The sequence below is a fragment of the Rhinolophus sinicus genome, linkage group LG04, assembly GCF_036562045.2.
Source record: "Rhinolophus sinicus isolate RSC01 linkage group LG04, ASM3656204v1, whole genome shotgun sequence".
Taxonomy (NCBI): domain Eukaryota; kingdom Metazoa; phylum Chordata; class Mammalia; order Chiroptera; family Rhinolophidae; genus Rhinolophus; species Rhinolophus sinicus.
Window position 1 is genome coordinate 99,434,021 of NC_133754.1, and position 19,830 is coordinate 99,453,850.

The window sequence follows — 19,830 nt, forward strand, 5'->3', positions numbered from 1 at the left end:
TTCCTCTAGCCACAAAGGAACACTGTGTGTGTGTGTGTGTGTACTCTATATTATTTTTAAATTTCCTCCACATGTGTTGGTACCCATAGAACAGAATTGCATGATTCAAATTAACGACCATCAAACAAGTACAACGAAAGTTTTCATCCTTTGAGGACCACTGATGATATAGCTATAGAAGATATCAACCAAAGGTAATGAAATCACATAGGTGTAGAGCTCATAGACCCCCAAAAGACAGAAAAACATTCGGCCACATAACTGTGGGTACTTAACTGAGAAGTGGCGAAAGCTTTTCTGGAAGTCAGGGTAAAAATCTTAAGATCACGAAGCCAACTGATGAAAACCAAAAAGCTCTACTCAGACAAACCACATACCGTGAGGTTCTCAAGAGTTTACTCTTTCAGAGCGAATGAAGGATGCAGCATAGTGGCAAGACCAAGCTGAGCAATTATAAAACAGAGGACGCTAGTTTCAGCCCCTCAATTTCCCCGCTCCAGATTCTTACTCTTGTTTTCTTCAAGATCCCTTTCAACATCAAGAAAAATGATAAAATACAATACTTTTGAGATGATTTGCTTTTTCTCAAATCAGAATCTTTACCCAAAGATTAAGGCAATATCTGGTGGGTATTTGAGGAGTCAGCAAGATTGTAATCTTGAACATTGCATGTAAGGGCCTTCGTCACACTGCTCTCTGGGTTTCATTAGAAAATGACAAGATGAGAGGAACACGAACTGTAGCGAAAGTGATAAGGCTGAGCCATCGCGGGGGCTTCTCAAGTGAGCAGAAATACTTTTTTGGGAGTAAAATGTAGTCAACAAACTTGTTCAAAGAACTATTTAGACAATTATTTCCTCCCCCAAACCCAAAAGATGGTCATATCTAACTCTGGAACTGTCCAATTGTTTTATTCGAAATGGAAGAGCAGTTTCTTTCCCACAACCATTAAATACAGGGCAGCCATGTTGAAGTAGTCTTAGCAGACAAAAACCCTGGTTGAAGCTCCCTCATTGAAGCATGCTATTTTTCTCCTCTGGATATTCAGTGACCACAAGAACTGTTTTGGAAGGTTGAACTAATTGAAAGCCAGCTTTGTGCTCAAATGCTTTTCCTGAGGAAAGGCAACGTCCATGCATTTCTTAAATAGAATGGAATTCTCTATTTCTATGTAAGTTCCCTCATCTCCATCTCTTTTGTCTTTCTACCTCTTGTGTCTAGCACAGAAAAATAGGTATTCAATTAAAGTTTATCCAAGAAAAATTTCATTCTTTCTCATGCATGCTTCCTCTTCATCTTTCTTATCTGAAGTCTTTTCTGGAATATAAGTAAGTGGTCCTTCTCCCCATTTAATATCTTATTACCTGGCTGTTTTTCAGTTAAACAATAGGAGAATTCAACAACAACAAAAATTTTTACTGATACATAAGAGTTACTGAACATGTCTTTCTAGTTATAAAAAGGAGCACCATTCTTTAATGGAAGGTGAATAGTTCACAATTAAACCTAAGAGGATGAAGAGCTACAGATCGGTGTGAAGTAACTGGGAAGAAATGAATAGCCAACCTAAACTTGTATGATGGCCCCAATGCAAACTAGACTTTTAGAATTGAAGGGACTTTTAGCATCAGGTCACCAGGTCTGGTGTCTTATCCAATCCAAACCAGTCTTTGCCCAGCATCCCTTCCCTCCACCTCCTCCTGAATCACACCCCTTACCCCTCAGGCTGGCAGTTTACAAGGAGGCCAATAAAGTAAGATAAGCAACTAGGACAAAGGATAGCAACCAAAATGCGCAATTCAACTCTCTAAATATGAATTTTCTGACACTAGTGAAAGAGGTCGTATATCATACTTACTGAAATATTGAAATCCTCCCCTTTCTCATCCAGCACCAGCACACAATGCAGTGAAGGCCATGGCCAGTACATTTCTTTACATACTTCTTAGAAAGACTCACCATTATTCATGAAAGGTAGTGCTTACAATATCAGGGAAATGGAGATAGAATATTATACTTTCAGGAATTTAGAGCTTTTAGACATTTAAAAATTTTTCCATTATGGTTGTTATTCAATATTGTTTTATATTAGTTTTGGGTGTACAGCGTTGTGGTTAGACAAAGCTTTTACATGTTTTAAAGCCCTTACTGTTAAGCTCCTCATTTTGTGTTTCTTTATTAAAGACAATCTGGATGAAGGTAAGAGGGATCAAATATATGGTAATGGAAGGAGAACTGACTCTGGGTGATGAACACACAATGGGATTTATAGATGATGTATTACAGAATTGTACACTTGAAATCTATGTAATTTTACTAACAATTGTCACCACAATAAATTTAATTAAAAAAAAAAAAGAAAATCTGGACTACTGGGTGTTGGCAATCATGTGAGGAACTGGAAACTCCCATATACTGCCAGTGGGAATGTAAACTGGTACGACCACTATGGAAAACTGTTGGACAGAGTCCAACAAAACTGAATATATACCTTCCCCTATAATACTCGTGGGTATCATCCTAGGAGAAATGGGAGTTCGTGTCCACCAAAAAGTGTGCCAAAGAATGTTCACAGCACTATTATTCATATTACACAAAACTGAAAAGAACTTACATGTTCAACAAGAGAATGGATAAGTTGTATAGTATATTCAGGTTAAGGACTAGTACCCAGCAATTAAAAAAAATTACCACTGCTGCTGAGAACAAGGTTGAATCTCGTAATCACAATGTTGAGTGAAAGAATCTGGACATAAAAGAGTATATCATGGTGGTCTGGTTTACATGAAGTTCAAAAACAGGCAAACCAATGGTATAAGAAGTCAAAATAGTGGCTATGTTTGCAGGGTACTGACTGAAACAGGGCGGAGCTAGACTTTCTCAAAACTTGGTCCAATAGTGATTATGTGGGTACAAACATACCTGTATGTAAAAACTAATGAAGTTGCACTGTTAAGATTTGTGCATATTTGCTGTATGCAAATTATACCTCATTTACAAAAATCTGGAGAGAAATGTCAAAATCTGGGGGCTCATTGCTAAATAAGGAATTCAATGCAGTTTAAATATAGTTGCAAATACTGATCTTTATACTTTTCCAGTGCCTTTGTGTGCCACCGAAGAACTCACTATCGGTGTCATACCTAACAGAAAGTTAACTTTTTTTATTCATAGACTGAAAAACATACTGTACTATACATTTGAAATGTACCTATTTACCAACTAGTAAAAATGTTTCGGAAATGCAAACTGTCTTTGTTTTCCCATTTCTTTCCTCCTTATGTTACGTTTCTTACTCTGTAATTCTGAATGACGTGTAACAACTTTGGACATACTTCCTGCACGTCTGTATCGGAAATCTTTTCTCTCTTTACCACAGAGACTTCAAGTTAGAACCCTAGAATGTGAGAGCTGTGGGCGCCGGTTCCAACACTGTAGAACGAGATTAAGGGACCCGAGGCTCTCGGGCTCCCAGAACTCTGTCTCCTTCATCCCAAACTCCAGAGTCAACCATCTCATCTTTCCAAACAGATGAAGTGGATCTTTTAGAAAGGGTTATTATTTATTTATTTATTTATTTATTTATTTATTTATTTAGCAGTAATAACTATGCTACCCAGCAGATTATTTGGGAACCGTCACCTGAGTCCTTGAAAACTCCCTTGGGGTTTAATGCCAGGATAAAAATCCGGTAGAGGAGGAAGGGGCAGCTAGTATTTTAATATGTAAATCCTCTTTGCATAACATTTCCAAAGTCACTACTCGTTGACCCAACCGAAACTTGGCGTGGGTAGGGGTCGTTATTACGAATGAGTCTCTTCGGGAAAACGCGGGCGAATTTTCCAATCAGAGTTCACTCCATAAATAAAACCCCAAAAGAAGAGCTGAAAGACGCCACCCGGGAGCCTACGATATCCAGGGTCGGTCCTGGCGAGGTCCCGAGCCACCTGGCGCCAGCCTGGGGTCCCAGACGCGGGCGGATGGCCCAGCACTCGAGCGCGCGGGCCGAACCGGCACCGAACAGGAGCGCAGGCGGCGGAGCGGCCCCGGCCCGGGGCAGCACCTCGGCGAGGCCGCCCGCGGAGTCCGGGCCGCAGATCCGGACGCGACCCGAGCCGGGCAGCGACTTTAGAGAAGAGGCAGGAGGATATGGGGTGGGCAGGACGGGGGCCGCGAGCCAGTTGAGGGCGAGTCGGGAGGGCGCAACATAGGAGAGGGGCGCGGGAGCGAAGGAAGGCGCGGGCGCGGGGAGGAACGCGGCGATGGGGACCTGGAGGCGCGCGCCAGGCCACCGTGCGGGCTGGCGGCTGAGGCCGCGCCGGGGGCTATGGGGGCCACGAGCGGGCGGGCAGGGTCTTACCGAGCAGCGGCAGCCGGCCGCCGCGGCGCGTCAACGCCGGCATGGCCTCCGGAGCCCGGGGTCCCCAGGCCGCGCCGGCCCAGCCTGCGATGCCGCCCAGAGCGGCGCGCCCCGCGCTGCAGGTGGCTCGCTTAAGGATGCGCGTCACCGACCGCAAATTCCCTCGGACTGGTGCAAAGTGGAAGGGGGGAGGATCCCTCTCCCCACCCGCAGGGGCCGAGGCAGGCGAGCAGAGGTTGGGCAGAGCCGGCGCAGCTCTGCGGCCGAGCCCACGTGCCCGCCGTGTCCGCAGCCCGCGTTCCGCGCTCCCGGGGCTCCCCGGCTGTGGCGGCGGGGATTGGGCATCGTGTCGCCCGGGCAGTAGCAAGGGCTCCGCTGCTCCGGGTGGGGAGGAGGCACGGCAAGACCGGCCTTACCCCGCGAGTCCCTGAACATTCTCGTTTGGATCCTGGAGCACAGGGACAGGTCTTTGAGGCCCCAGGAGGGGAGCTAAACCGCGCTCCACCCGCGGCTCTGGCCAGTGCGCAGGCCAGCAAAGGGTCGCGTTCCGCGCTCGGTGAATCCTGACTGCCCGCTGGTTTCCTTTGTCTCCCCTTCCATCTCCTAGGGTGCCCAGGACCCAGTCAGCAGTGGCAGCAAGAAAAACAGGCTCAGTTTCAATGTCAACGCAGGTAATTCGGAGGCTAGAACCTGCCATAGAAACAAAAGCAAAACACAGACAGTGCATCCCAGAGGATGTTTTGAATTATCCACTCCGTAATTCTTGTTCTTCATTACATAATATTTCAAGTTTAAATTTATTTTATTTGCAATAAATTGAAGATTGGAAAGCTCTGGATGCCAGTTCTGACTCTTGTTAACCAGCGTTTTGACCTTCACAAGCCATTGCCTTCTCAGAGTCCCACTTTAATCACCTGGAAATGCGGGGAATGGACCAAATGGTTTATAATGTGTCTCCAAATTCTAGGAATTCCATGCTTTTAATTATTTTAATCATTTTCTAATAAAGCATGATAACTGACAATGTTCATTCTCGGCCATACAACCCTTTTTCTCTACTGTAATCTATAGTAAAATAGTATACCTCCCCCCAACCCCAGGCATGACAGAAACTTTGAAGTGTCTACTATGATGCAGCCACCATAGTGGCAATATGGCAGTCCCTCAAAAAATTAAAAATAAAATTATCATATGATACAGTAGTTCTGGTATGTACCCAAAAGAATTGAAAGCAGGGTCATAAACAGAGATTTGTGAACCTATATTCATAGCAACATTATTCACAATAGCCAAAAGGTGCAGGCAACCCAGATGTCCATCCACAGATAAATGGATAAACAAAATTGGATAAATGGATAAAAATAATTAGTATATCCATACAATGGACTATTATTCAGCCTTAAACAGGGAGGAAACTACAACATGGAAGAACCTTGAGGACATGCTAAGTGAAGTAAGCCAGTCACAAAAAGACAAAAACCGTGTGACTCTACTTATATGAGGTACCTAGAGTAGTCAAATCCATAGAGAAAGAAAGTAGAAGCTTGGTTGCCAGGGGTTGGGGGCAGAGGGAATAGAGAGTTGTTCTTTAGTGAAGACAGAGTTTCAATTTTGCAAGACGCAGAGGGCTCTAGAGATTGGTTGCACAACAGTATGTGCATATAATTAACACCACTGAGCTATACACTTAAAGATGGTTACGATGGTAAGTTCTACGTTATGTGCATTTTATCACAATTCAAACTTGAACAAAAATTGTAAGTGTCTATCTGAGGTCAGACACAGAACCAGAGGAAGAGGCATGAGTTAAGAAGCACGAAGAAATAAAAGCGATGGAGCAGGCTGGTAATGGGAAGAAAAGTGGGCTAGTGAGCCTTCCAGTTGCCAAGACCGAATGTATTACCTTTTATTTATAGCTTGATTACTGCAAGCTTTAAAAAAACTGATGATTCCAAGTTTGCGAAAGAACAGCTTGGGTGAGGCACTGTTTGAGGACACAAAATCATGAAAATACTGCTGCTTTTTCAAAGAAACTTAGGTGCAAGGCAGAAATCTCCGTGAGAAGATGTAGTAAGAGGGAGAAACTTGGAATGGCTTCTGTACGCACCTGATTTTCCCCGGAAATTGGTGGAGCAAATTTTGTGGACTGAAAAATTTTGGAGTATGAGGTATAGGCTGCCATTTAGAAGGTGAGATAGTGCCCATCATTCTTGAAGTGTACCTAGAGTTATGTATCTATTATGATACCTAATTTATACCTCACAACAGTACTCTAGGAAGGCAGCCTTATATTGTCGAGAGCCCTAGATTGCACAGCTATTAACAGTCATGCACACCCAAGTGGAAAATGTTGGTTCCAGAACTCATGATAGGAAGCCTATTATAAAGAAGCTGCCAAAGGGTTAAGAAGCAACCAGGAGGAATAAGATGAAAAAAGAAACTGGAAGAGAGAAGAGTAAGTGTGTTTCTGGGTTGAATGGAGTGTCTTGCATGAGCCCTACAAATGAGGATTTTATCTAGATTCTTACCGCTATAAAGCTCAGCTACTACATAGCCGTGGGTAAGTGGCCATTCATCTTAGAACATCTTTCCGACCTTAAATTACACAAATATCTCCCTCTCCCTCTTCAACAATTGTGACACATTTTCATGGGGAACCTATAGGTGAAATACTTCAGTGTCATTTTTAAAATCCAAAACTTTATATTTTCCTGAAAATAAGGGACAAGCAAAAGAAATATTTGAATAGGATTCCCGTAAATTCAGTTGAAATATCAACTATATCATTCAATTTTGCACATCTTTTATCAATAAAGAGTTTGAACCCACCAATTGGCAAAATCTGACAATACCAAGTGTATGCAAGGATTCAGAGCAATGAGTAACATCTGCTACTAGTGGGGATCTAAATGGGCATAAGCACTTTGGAAAATAATTTGACACTACTTACTAAATGGAGCAGGTGCACACATTACCCCATCAGTTTCTCATCTCTGTCTCTATCTCTATCTCTATCTCTGTCTCTGTCTCTATCTCTATCTAGAGAAACTCATGTCCACCAGGAGACATGTACCAGAATGTTCATAGCATTTTCGTTTGTAATATTTAAAAATCAGGGATAATTTAAATGTCCACTAGCTAAAGAATAAACTGCAATATATTCATATAATGAAATCTTATACAAGTGAAAATGTATGTACTACAGTTACCCAAAACAACATGAATGAATCTCAAAAATCATAATGTTGAACCAAACAAATTCTCTTTAGGAATATGCTCATAAGGGGCATAAAGAAAGTGAAGGAATAATTATCACAAAGGTGAGGATAGTTCTTACCTCTAGAATGGGATGCAAAGGGAAGTTGATTTTATTAAGGCAAATGGCAATACTCTTGTTTTTCAGCCTCTGCAATGGGGTCTGGATGTTCACTTTATTATTATTCTTTAAACTACAATTAGTTTTATATACTGCTATGAGTATGATGTATTCACAATAAAAGAACATTTAAGTGGAAGTTTGACACAACACTTCCAGCACTGAGGTAGTCTTATCCGAACAAACAATATTTGAATCTGATTAAGATCCCAGATCTAACTGCCAATTTATAGGAAATTACATGGGACAGTGGAGTAGATTAAACAATGACATAATAATACAGTCAGAAAATTCCAGACCCCAGGAGACTTTATAGAACAAATAACCTTGTTTCTTCACCAAAAATTTGTAAGAAAAAAGAGCAAGCTTTGGAGGGATGACCGATAAATGAAAAGAAACCTAACAGATAGATAAAGCAATTGCAATGTGCAATTAAGGTTTTTTCTTGGACCCTGATTTAAGCAAACAAACTGAAAATAAATTATAAAATAATCAGGAAAATATGACTACTGGTTTTATCTCTGACACTTTTATGTGTGATAATGATATTGTTATGTATTTTTAAAAATAGTTCCTATCTTTCTATGTGTACATATGAAATACTTATAGATATGATAAAATGATATGAAATGGGAAGGCTGAAGGGAGAACAGGGAATAACTAATGAGTGCAGGGCTTCTTTTGAGGAGGATGAAAATGTTCTAAAATTAGATGATGGCGAGAGATGCGCAACTCTGTAAATAAACTAAAAACCATAGAATTATACATTAATAGGAGAACTACAGAGCATGTCAATTAGATCTCAATAAAACTTAAAAATGATGTCCAGTCTGGAGTTCTCTTCAAAATAATTTAATGTGGGGAGTTTGAGGGGAGGAGTCAAAATTGACCACGTGTGACTGCTACTTGAGAGAAATAAATTTTGATCGTATTCAACCTACTGGACCTTGGGGTCTCTTTTTAACAACAGCTTAGCTTGCACCCTATTTTTATTCCTACCATTTCTGCATATAAACCCGAAGTTGGAGTCATAGTGAACTAGGACTTCAAACTCATTACATTCTACCTGGTTTCCATGTCTTGATACTCCATGTTGTTTTTGCCTAGAATGACCCATTCCCCTTTCTCACCATTTCTGTTGCCCTTTCCAGTCTGTCTAACTCTTATTCACCTTCTAGATTCATCCAGGACTACTCTACGGTCTCCCCACCCCACCCCAACTGTGAGTTAGGTAGATCCTCTTGTTTCTCACATCTGTATGTAGCACAGTATGTTTGTCCCACTCCAACCCACACCCCACTCACACCCCTCACTTGTACTCACACTTGTATTCCTAGACCTTAATACAATGACCAGCATACAGTATGCTCTCATTAGTCATTAAATATTTGTTGCATGACTTGTTGAATTTTCCCACAGGTTTCTAAAACACTTTGTAATATAGAAATTTTCTATCATATGCAAAAGTATGGGGAACAATCTAACGATACATGTATCCATCAACCAGGATCATTTTGCCATTTGGGGATGGACAGAGTTCAAGAGATAGTCTTTGGATAGTCTTTGGAGACAGTGTTTTAAATTAAAAAGTTACTTCAGTGGGGAGGATTTCAATCACTGTTGCAAGCTGGTAAGACGATACTTTGGAGCAGGTTGGGTTTTTTTGTGGGGTGCGGTGAAGGGTCTTCAACTCAGAGCAAGCGTTTTTGAAACGGACAGGCAATAAAAGTAATAAATAATAATTTTTCATTACCTCCAACCAACACTTATTAAATGCTTCTGGAGGCACTGGAGTTACATAGGTGAGGGAGATAATTCCTATATTCAAAAAGGTGGATAATCTAATACGGCTTGATAGTCACATAAGCAAATACTTGCATCAAAGTGTTACAGGGGCTTTGATAGAAACATGTGCCAGGCGTAGCAGGGTCCCAATGGAAAGTATGGTCAATTTTCTACAAAACGTTCCCTCAGCCTTAGAACCCCGGCTTTACCTCAAGGAAGCTGCTCTCTGTAGTCCTCTCAAATGCTACTTATTTCCCTCCAATGCCATATATGGTGGAGCCAGGAACGTGGGCATTCTTTGAGCTATTCATTGCTACTTACACACCATTACCTCTCTTTTCTTTTCTTATTTTAAAAAGAATATTCCTTTTCTAGCTGAAGTATACATGTTTAATGCACAAAAACATTGGGAAATACACAGTCATACACAAATACTGTAAGTACCAAATAGTAACTATTAGCAATTCGATGTTAGTCCATCTAGATTTTCCTCTACACATGTATGTATATATAGTATACATATACATATATAGCATATATATACATATATCTTATTGATATTTAAATTGATATTTCAAAAATGAGATCATCTTATACATGCTCTTTTATAGCTTGCTTTTCAAAAAATCAAATGTCCATGCTGATTTTTCTACAAAGTTATTTTTAATAGTTAGAAATTCCATCATATGGATGAATCATAATTTATGTAACCAATCCATGTTGTTGGGCATTTTATAGCTCTTTTTATTTTAGTTAATATTCAGTTATGGTTGCAAATTTTAGAGCTTAGTTTTTTGAAGCTTTGGTGCTCAACTTACAAATTTTACTAATAAATCTAATACAGTTTGCTTTAAAATTTAAAACACTCATTTTTACTTGTACTTGATTAATTCTCAATCATCTTATGTTTAAATTATTAATTATAAATTTATTCTTAAATCTTTCGAAACATTTACCAAATTTTCTTAAGCATTTCAAACTATAAGTCACACATTTAGTCAATTTATTCCTCTTTAGCTATCAAATATCTAATAAGGTCTATTCAAATTTCCACAGCATTTAAAGAGTATTTACATGCATAATAAGGCAAAACTTATAGATTTAATAATCAAAGTCCTTAAATGATTAAACATTGATTATAAATTTAAATATTTCTAAATATTTCATTTAAAAACATTAGTCTAATATGTCAGATTCTCTTAAACATATAAAATATCTCAAATCATGAATAAAACATAGAAACTATAACAATGATTATAAAACTTATTAACACCTGTATAAAAATATTAATATTTTTATATTAATATTAACATCAGCATATTAACACACAGGCCAGGCTTTATTTGGCCGATCACTTCTTCAAACCTTTTTTCAAAAAATCAAAATCCAGTAAGTTATGTATTCCTCTTAGCTACTGCCACCCTTTTAAAACTGTAACCTCTTACACAACTTATCATTTCCTGAATCAAGTTGAGGGATTGTTGCACCCCCATTTAGTTACTCTCATCATTCATTTGCACTTCTCCACCCGTCCAACCATCTACCCTCAAAAAACATAGATGCCCTTGCTGCCAATAACTTTGATTACAACGTGCCCGTTCATTTCCATGGTTACACCTTAAAAATCCTCTACCTCTGAAATCTTACATTTCAATACATCAACCAAATAACAACTTTCAATTCCTCCCTGGACTGCACCTTAATTCAAATCTAATTAATTTGTGTGATTAAAAATCTGCTGGGTTAACCTGGAAGATGAGCTTCAGCAGACTCTCAGAGGAAGGAGAGGGAAGAATGTAGTTTGATAGAGAGAAACGTAAAGGATCTATTATCAGTCAGGACGACTGCGATGGATATGGCCGTATAGGGAGACATCAGTGGATGAGTCAGGTCACAATGGGAAACTTCTGTTGGGGTATAGCGAGAGATGAGTTAGTTAAACAAAAGGAGGGGGATCAATTTTATATGAGGGCTTTAATTTGAAGTGGGAATTGGGTGTCATTCTCAGTGCAGCACAAGTTTTCATGCCAAGGAGAAGCAGTGGGAAAACTTAAATCTCGCCAGTAATACGGAAAAATCTTGAAGGGTGGCTAGCCATTATTTGTCTACGAACAAAACCATTCCTCAGCACTCTGGCTATGGATTTTTAAAATATAAGCTTCAGAGAATTTTAATGATGCAATCATGATTTTAGGGGATGGGTCATATTTCATATATTTTTGGGGACTTTTTTCCTCATAAATCATGAACATAATCCTAAAAATCCCAGCACTCCAGCAAAAAGCAACCCAATGTCTTTAGTCAGTTAGGATTACTATATATAGGTATCAAAAACATTTGATTGCATTCTTGATTTATGGTTTACACCTAAAAAAGAGTCACTTTAAAGACTTTTTTTGCTTCAGTCTCAATTATTCAAGGGATCATTAACTGATTTCGGTTCAAGTTAAAATGGTTTGCGACTAGCTTGTTCCTGGTGGTAGGCAACCTTTAAGGTGGGTCCAAGCATCCCCACTGCCTGGTATTCATGCCCTTGTGTAATAACCTCTACTGATTGTAGGCTGGAGCTAATGAATCTCTTCTAACACACAGAAAATAGCAAAGGGGACAGGATGCCGTTTCTGAGATCAGGTTACAAAATGATGGAGGCTTCCATCTTGGCTGGTCCTCTGTCCTCTCTCACTCACTTGCTTTGAGGAAAGGCAGCTACCATCTTGTGGGCTTCCCCATGGAGAGGTCCATGTGGCAAAAAACTAATGTCTCTGGCCAACAGCCAGTGAGTTTAGAAGGTGATCCTCCCCAGTCAATCCTGAAGCCCTCCCTGGCTTTGATGGAAGACTGGGGGAGACTCGAGCCAGAGGAACCTACTGACGCCACGCCCAGATTCCTAACCCACAGAAACTGTGAATAACAATTGCTCATTATTCTATGCTTCAAAGTTTGGCAGTCATCTGTTAAGCAGCAATAGATAACTAATAGACTCCACTTTCTTTAGCCCACACTCAAACCTTAACAAATAGATTGAGACATGTATAAAACTTGGGTCAAGCAGGAAATCATTAAAGTCTACAAAATGATGAAAAGTTGGAGTGTGTTGAAAATAAAAAACAATGAGAAGTGATTAGTAACCGTATGTAAAAAATTATGTTTTCATTCTATCAGCAACATACAATTTTTTTGGGGGTTGATATTTTTTAGTAAGATGAATGCATTTGTGTTGCTTCATCCACACCTCAATCTTTAGGTCCAATGGCACCTATTTGTGTACTGTCTGGGGTGTGTGGTGTGCCTGATGGCTAAGGGGTTTTGCTAATTGAAATTGAAGTCATAGGCTTCTTGAGATCAAGGACTATATAAAACCGTTTTTGACTCTACCTCTAAACTCTAGCACACAGCTGTCCAATAGAAATACAATGCAAGTCATATGTAATTTGAAATTTTCTAGGAGGCACATTTTCAAAACATGAAAAGAACAGGTGAAATAAATTTTAATAATGTATTTTATTTAATCCCAAATATCAAAATATTATTAGTATGCAATCCACATATTAATTAGATATTTCAGTATATTTTGCACAGAGTCTTCAAAATCTGGTGCATATTTTACACTGCCATTAAATCTTAATTTTGAAAAAATGCTAAATTTTTTATATTTGAACTGCGTTTGCATTTCATAAACTTTAGAATTTAAAAAAAGTAGATTTGCATACCCAAACTGTTGTAAACACACTTAAAAGTTTTCCAATAACTGAATTGAGTATTGGTTCTTAAATTTAAATTAATTAAGGTTAAATAAATTAAAAAATTTACTTCCTCAGTCACACTCACCATGTTTCAAGTGCTCAGTAGCAATGTGGCTGGTGGCTACTGTGTCGCGTACTCGTAGAATGGCTCTAGTGCAAAGTAAGCATTCCATAAATGGCTGCTGGATGAATGAATTTTGCAACATTATTTCACCACCTACATTAGCCATGAGTTAAACTGAGAAAAGGCTGCTTGGAATTTCTTCCAGAAAAAGAATTACTAGCAAAAATGATCAGTTAGTATCAACCAGAATATTTTCAGTATTACATGGTTTTACTAACGTGAAAACCCAGCATGCTCTTCGCAGTGGAATTGGAATCTGAGTCATCAAGAGTCCCTTTGAAATATTTAAATTCTTTGATGACACTCACTTATTTGTACTTTGGGTTCAGGGTAATTTGGCGATTTAAAATTCTCCACTACTAAATATGGGGATGAAAATCAGAATGACTCATGAATCGTGAATGGCAAAAACAAAAAACAACAACAAAAAACAACCCCACAACATTTTAAGAGTTGAAATGACAAGTAACTTTTCAGAAACATTTCAACCAAAATTACCTTCACATCAAAAATATTACTACACTGATTTTGCATATTTCTAAAACCACACAGATCTGCCCCCCCCACACACACACACATTCAATCTTCCATGGCTTTAGTAAAATAGATCAGAAGTTTACATTTTAGATAGGGGTGCAGTGTTCCCCTTGAAAGACTGTAAAAGACTAATAGTAAACATATGCTATTTCTGGATATTTAACAGAGCGGTACCATAACAAGTCCAGAATGTTCATTTTATCAGTTATATCACCTGGGGGAAGGAAACTACAAGTATTAATAGACGTTAAGAAGCTTAGACTGAGTTTCCAAATCTAAACAGAGGGTCAAGGCTCAGAAAATGTAGTGGGGGGCCCTGGAGACCACTGTCCCCATACCTGCTGACTGGCCTGTGAAGTTATGCCCGTTGAAAGTTTTTGAGACATGAATCCTTCACTCTTCCTGATTGCACATTGCTTGGAAATAACCTCAGCTGCTCCAAAGGTTGATGGAAATTTAGATGCACATGGTACCAGTGGAAGGCAACACGTGGGGAATACAATGGAGAGAATGAGGAAGTAGAGAGTCAGCACTGTGGGAAAAGACTATGGGAAAGATTGAACCGGACAATCGGAAACACTGCGGAGGAAACATCTTCACCATGGCAACGGATGCCTTTGGTTACATGGCTGGTGAAGAATTCAGGCGGGTGATGAATGGCCTTCAAAACCAGAAGCACAAGAGGGGAAAGTGTGCTGAGAACCTCTCTTGCTGAGTTGCCTCCATCTGTGGACTGGAGCGAGAAAGGCTATGTAACTTGTGTGAAGGATCAGGGTTTATGTGGCTTTTGCTGGGCTTTTAGTGTCTCTGGTGCCCTGGAAGGACAAATGCTCCGGAAAACTGGCAAACTTATTGCACTGAGTGAGCAGAACCTGGTGGACAGCCTCCCTCACTAGGGATGCAATGGTGGCTACGTGGATTATGCCTTCCAGTATGGACAACGGAGGCCTGGGCTCAGAGGAATCCTGTCATTATGCAAGGGTTGAATTCTGCAAATACAAGCCCGAGGATTCTGCTGCCAATGACACTGCCTTTGTGAACACCCATAATTGGGAAAAGTCATTTATGAAGGCAGTGGCAAGTGTGGGGTCCATCTCTGTTGGTATAGATGCAGGCCAGGATACCCTCCAGTTCTAGAAAGAAGGCCTTCATCATGATCCAGACTGTAGCAGCGAAGACCTGGATTTTGGTGTTCTGGTGGTTGGCCATGGCATTGAGGCAGCAGACTGGGTAACAATAAGTGTGGGCTTGTCAAGAAGAGTTGGAGTACAGATTGGGGCATGAATGGCTACATAAAGATGGCCAAAGACCAGAACAACCATTGCGGTATCACTACCATGGCCAGCTATGCTAATACCCTGTGGTGATAAAGAAGGGCTGGGTTGAGAATAGACTACCCAGAGGAGGAATTTTATCTTCAAACTGGCAAGACCTATTGAATGGGATAAAACACTTGAATCATTGATGATCCAAGTTGTGATTCAAATTCTGTGACATTTCACACTGGTAAAATGTTAACACTTCTTTAATTCCTGCTGTAAACAGTTTTGTGTGATTGACTTGCCTAATCCTAATAACTTACAAATTTTCATATTTTAAAAGGATGTATAAAGTTTTACCTTTTAAAATAAAACTTAATTTCACAGTAACAAGCAAAAAGGAAAATGTAGTGGGTCTTTGCTCTCTTTTCCCTTCCTCCCTTCCTCTCTTCCTTCCTCCCTCCCTTTCCTTCTCTCCTTCCTTCCTTCCTTTCTTTTTCTTCCTTTCTATAAATTAAAAACCAACCATACACACACACAAACACACACACATATCATCACTAGCTCCAAACATTTTTTTCCCCTCAATGAGAGCAACTCCCCATCCACTCTCTAGTCACTTCATAATCATGTAGCTTTCGTGTTTGACTTTAATTTTGTTAAACTAGACAGATATGTTTTTCTTAGTTTTCAGCAGGCAATTTATATACTTTCCAAGAAAAATATTTGTTGGTTGGGGGATCAAATTAAAAAGGTAGAGAAAAATTTTTTTTTAAAAAAATCTAAATCTAAATTCCCAGAGAATTTTTTTTTTAAAGTGCTATGTGGAAAAACCAGAGACATGGACAACTCTGAGTCAGAAAGTGATTCAGAAGGGCTGGGCTCTAAAAATGAAGAAATTTAGGAAAAATTAGGCAATTAATTTTGCTTTCATTCTCCTTTCTATGTATGCCAAGAGTGTACACAGTCAAAAAAACAAACTATGTCTAAATAAGTCTAAAAGAGTTCTTACAATGAGTATAAAAAATTCTAAATGATAAGAATACTTCTTTTCTTAGTGTTACATAAAATAACAGTGTATCTTAATGGCACCTTATATTTGATGAAATATAAAAATCCAATCCAGATAGTAATTTTGAATATAAAGATCTTCTAAAATATATTGTATGACTGAAGTTGTTATATATTCCTATAGATAGATTAAAAATATTAAAATGCTTAATTATAGAATAATATCTGAAAGTTCTTTCTTTGGAAAGTCAATATTTACTAAACAGACTTGACATTAATTTGAAATATTATAGGGGTAAAAATTGTGTCCTGAAATATTTCTCTTAGCTTACTTAGCATTTACAATTCCATGCTCTCTCCCCTCTCCCACAGCTCATTTTACCTCCTAGTGAAAAAATTCACTGATCTGGCCATTATTAGATCTGATGTCCATTCACAAACTATAACCATGGCAGGCCACAGCTTCCCTGTTTCTTCACCCATAAGGCTACTTCCAGCTCTAATCATGTTTCTAACTGTAAAAAGTCTGAATTCAACTGATAGTCATTATTATTAGGCTGAGAAAAGGCAAAATATTTGACATTGAGATACCTCACAAACAATAGTGACATGAAAACCATACCAAAAGATAATAGGAGCAGAGATGATACTCTTCTAACCCTGTTATAATTTTAGTAGGCTTGCTCTAATTTTAATTAGCCATTATATTGTTTACTCATTAATTTGACAGATATTTATTGAAAGCTTTTTGTGCACCAAGCACTGAGCTAAATAGAAACAGTCCTTGCTCTCATGGAGTTTATAGCCCAGTAGGATAGACAAACATTCAACAAATAACTTATCATTATAAATTATGATGTATGTTAAAAAGGAGAAAGTATAAGCTGCTAATAAGAGACTACATAATGAAGACCTAATTTAAATTGGATGGTAAGGGAACGCCTCTCTGAGGAGATTTTAACTGAGACCTATAGGATTTGCACAAGTTAGTTAGACAATGTGTGTGTTGGGGTGGGGGTTTGCATTCCAGGCAGAGGAAATGGTGTGCACAAAGACCTTGAAGTAGAAAGGAGTTTGGTATGCCAAGGAACTCAAATAAGGCCAGTGGGGCTATACTAACAGGAGATGAGGTAGAGTGTGTATCATATCATTCAGGGCTTTGATGGTCATGCCCAGGACTTTAGATATATACTGAATTCAACAGGAAATGTTTTAATGGGGGTGTGACTTGCGGTGGGGTGTGACTTGATCCTCCAGTTACAATTTTTACTTTTTATTTATTTTTCCCCAGCCCTATCAGGATATAGTTGACATATAACGTTTAAGGCACACGATGTGATGATTTGATACATATGTATATCATGAAACGATGACCACAGTTAGGTTAGTTAACACATCCATCACCTCAAATAATGATGTTTTTTGTGCGTGTCGTGCGGGAGACCCTGCTCGCTGCGCCATTTGTCGTGCGCGGAGGCCTTCTCGCCGCGCCATCTTTCAGGCGGGGCGGCCTGCGGGGTCTCTGCTCCCGCTCCCCACACAAGAACGCAGGATATGGTGAGGCCGAAAAGGAACACCCACGGAGCCATAGGTAGGGGAGCCATACCACCACGGTCTCACTGGAGGCTGGGTTCACCGGACGCGTGACCTGCCGTCCGCCTTTCCGCCAACCGACCGACCAACGACTCTCCTCCACTCTCTCTCCTCTGTTCCTCTCTCTCGGCCCTCCTCTTCCGCTCTCCTCGGCCCTCCTTCGCTCTGCTCGGCTCTGCTTGGCTCTGCTCAGCTCTGCTCGGCTCCTCAGCAGCCCTCCGTAGCCGCAGCAGTTATACCAGCGGCCAATTGGCTAACCGGCCACAGCTGACGGCCAATCAGCCACAGCCGCCGGCCATTCACCACCTGAGCCAGTACCCCTTCACGTGAGGACGAGAGCCTGTAAACTACTCTCTGGGGCTCTGTCCCCACAGCGCGTGTATGGTGAGAACATTTAAGATGTACTTTCTTAGCAATTTTAAAGCATATAATATAGCATTTTAAACTATAGTTACCACATTGAACATTAGATCCCCAGAACTTATTCATCTTGTAACTGGAAGTTTGTACCCTTTGACAATTTATGTTTTTAAAATGTTGATTGGCTGCTGTTTATAGAATGGATTTTATACGATAAAGTAGGAGGCTAACAGAATCCTCTAGGAGAGAGGTGATGATGATCTGAACATGGGCCATGGTGGTGACGAGGAAGAGAAGAGAGAGAATGTATTTTGAAGGTAGAGTGAAGGGAGTTAGGGAGAAGAGGTGCTCAGGATGACTCCCTAAGAAAACTGGGTGTTTGGAGATGCCCTTTACTAAGATGGGAAAGGCCAGCAGAGGAAGAAATGTGGAGAACTAGTGAGAATGCATTTCTAGACAATGCACGATAGAAATGTCTGTGAATATTTAAGCGATAATGTTAGGTAAGCATTCTGACATACCTGTCAAGAGGTCAGACTGAAGCTATACATTTGGGAGCTACCAGTTTACAGATGTTGTCATTGATTTCTAGTTTAATTCCACTGTGTTTAGATACTATATATGAAGTCTGATGAGTAAGTTCGTGAACTCATCCTAGAAAAAGTGCTACATACGTCATTTTTGAATATCACTATAGTCACCTTCAAAGTACTCCCCTTGGGAAGCTATGCACCAATGCTAGTGCCTCATCCATCTTTCAAAGCAATTTTGGAACTCTTTTTCTGGAATGGCCTTCAGAGCTGTCGTTGTATTACACTTGATGTCCTCAATGTCATCAAAATGTCTTCCTTTCAATATTTCCTTTATCTTCGGGTAAAGAAAGAAGTCATTGGGAGCCACATCAGGTGAGTTGGGAGCATGTTCCAATACAGTTATTTGTTTACTAGCTAAAAATCCCCTGACAGATAGTGCTGTGTGAGCTGTCGCATTTTCATGATGCAAGAGCCATGAATTGTTGGTGAAAAGTTCAGGTTGTTTTCATCTAACTTTTTCATGCAGCCTTTTCAGCACTTCCAAATAGTAAACTTGGTTAACTCTTTGTCCAGTTGGTACAAATTCATAATGAATAATCCCTCTGATATCAAAAAAAGTTAGCAACATCTTTTTGACTCTTGATTTGGACTGATGGAACTTCTTTGGTTGTGGAGAATTGGCTGACTTCCACTGATACTTTGATGCTTTGTTTCAGGGTCGCATTGGTACACCCAGGTTTCATCACCAGTGGTAACACGGCCCAAAACATCATCTTGCCTCTCCAAAAGGTCTTGGCAAACTTCGACTCTGCTTTGCTTTTTTCCATTGGTGAGCTCCCTCGGGACCATTTTTGCACACACCTTTCTCATGGTATGCGTCTCACAGTCAGCTGACGCTTTTGATGCACAATTTGTTGAATTTTTGCAATCTTTTCATCAGTTCTTCTTGTTACTGGCCGCCCTGACCGCTCTTCATCAGTGCCGTGTTCTCTCCCCTCAGAAAAACATTTAATCCATTTGTACACTGCTGTTTTCTTCATGGCATAACCCATTGAATTGGGGGTTGAGACTGCACTGGCCATATTCAGCTATTCATGTCTGTAATCACAGAAGAGAATTATTTTAGTAGCTGGGGTGACTAATCCTAAC

At 39.9% G+C, this 19,830-nt stretch overlaps 1 protein-coding gene and 1 pseudogene across 1 annotated transcript in view; one reads left to right on the forward strand and one right to left on the reverse strand.

Annotated features, from left to right (window-relative positions):
* FLT3 (fms related receptor tyrosine kinase 3) overlaps positions 1–4,765 on the reverse strand; it is a 62,521-nt gene extending 57,756 nt beyond the window's left edge. The window contains exon 1 of the mRNA XM_019736600.2: positions 4,361–4,765. Within this exon, the coding sequence (XP_019592159.2) occupies positions 4,361–4,403 (43 nt within the window). The 5' untranslated portion in view covers positions 4,404–4,765. The remainder of the gene's footprint in view (positions 1–4,360) is intronic.
* Positions 4,766–14,309: 9,544 nt separating this feature from the next.
* Positions 14,310–15,292, forward strand: LOC109449817 (procathepsin L; annotated as a pseudogene).
* The last annotated feature ends 4,538 nt before the right edge of the window (positions 15,293–19,830 follow it).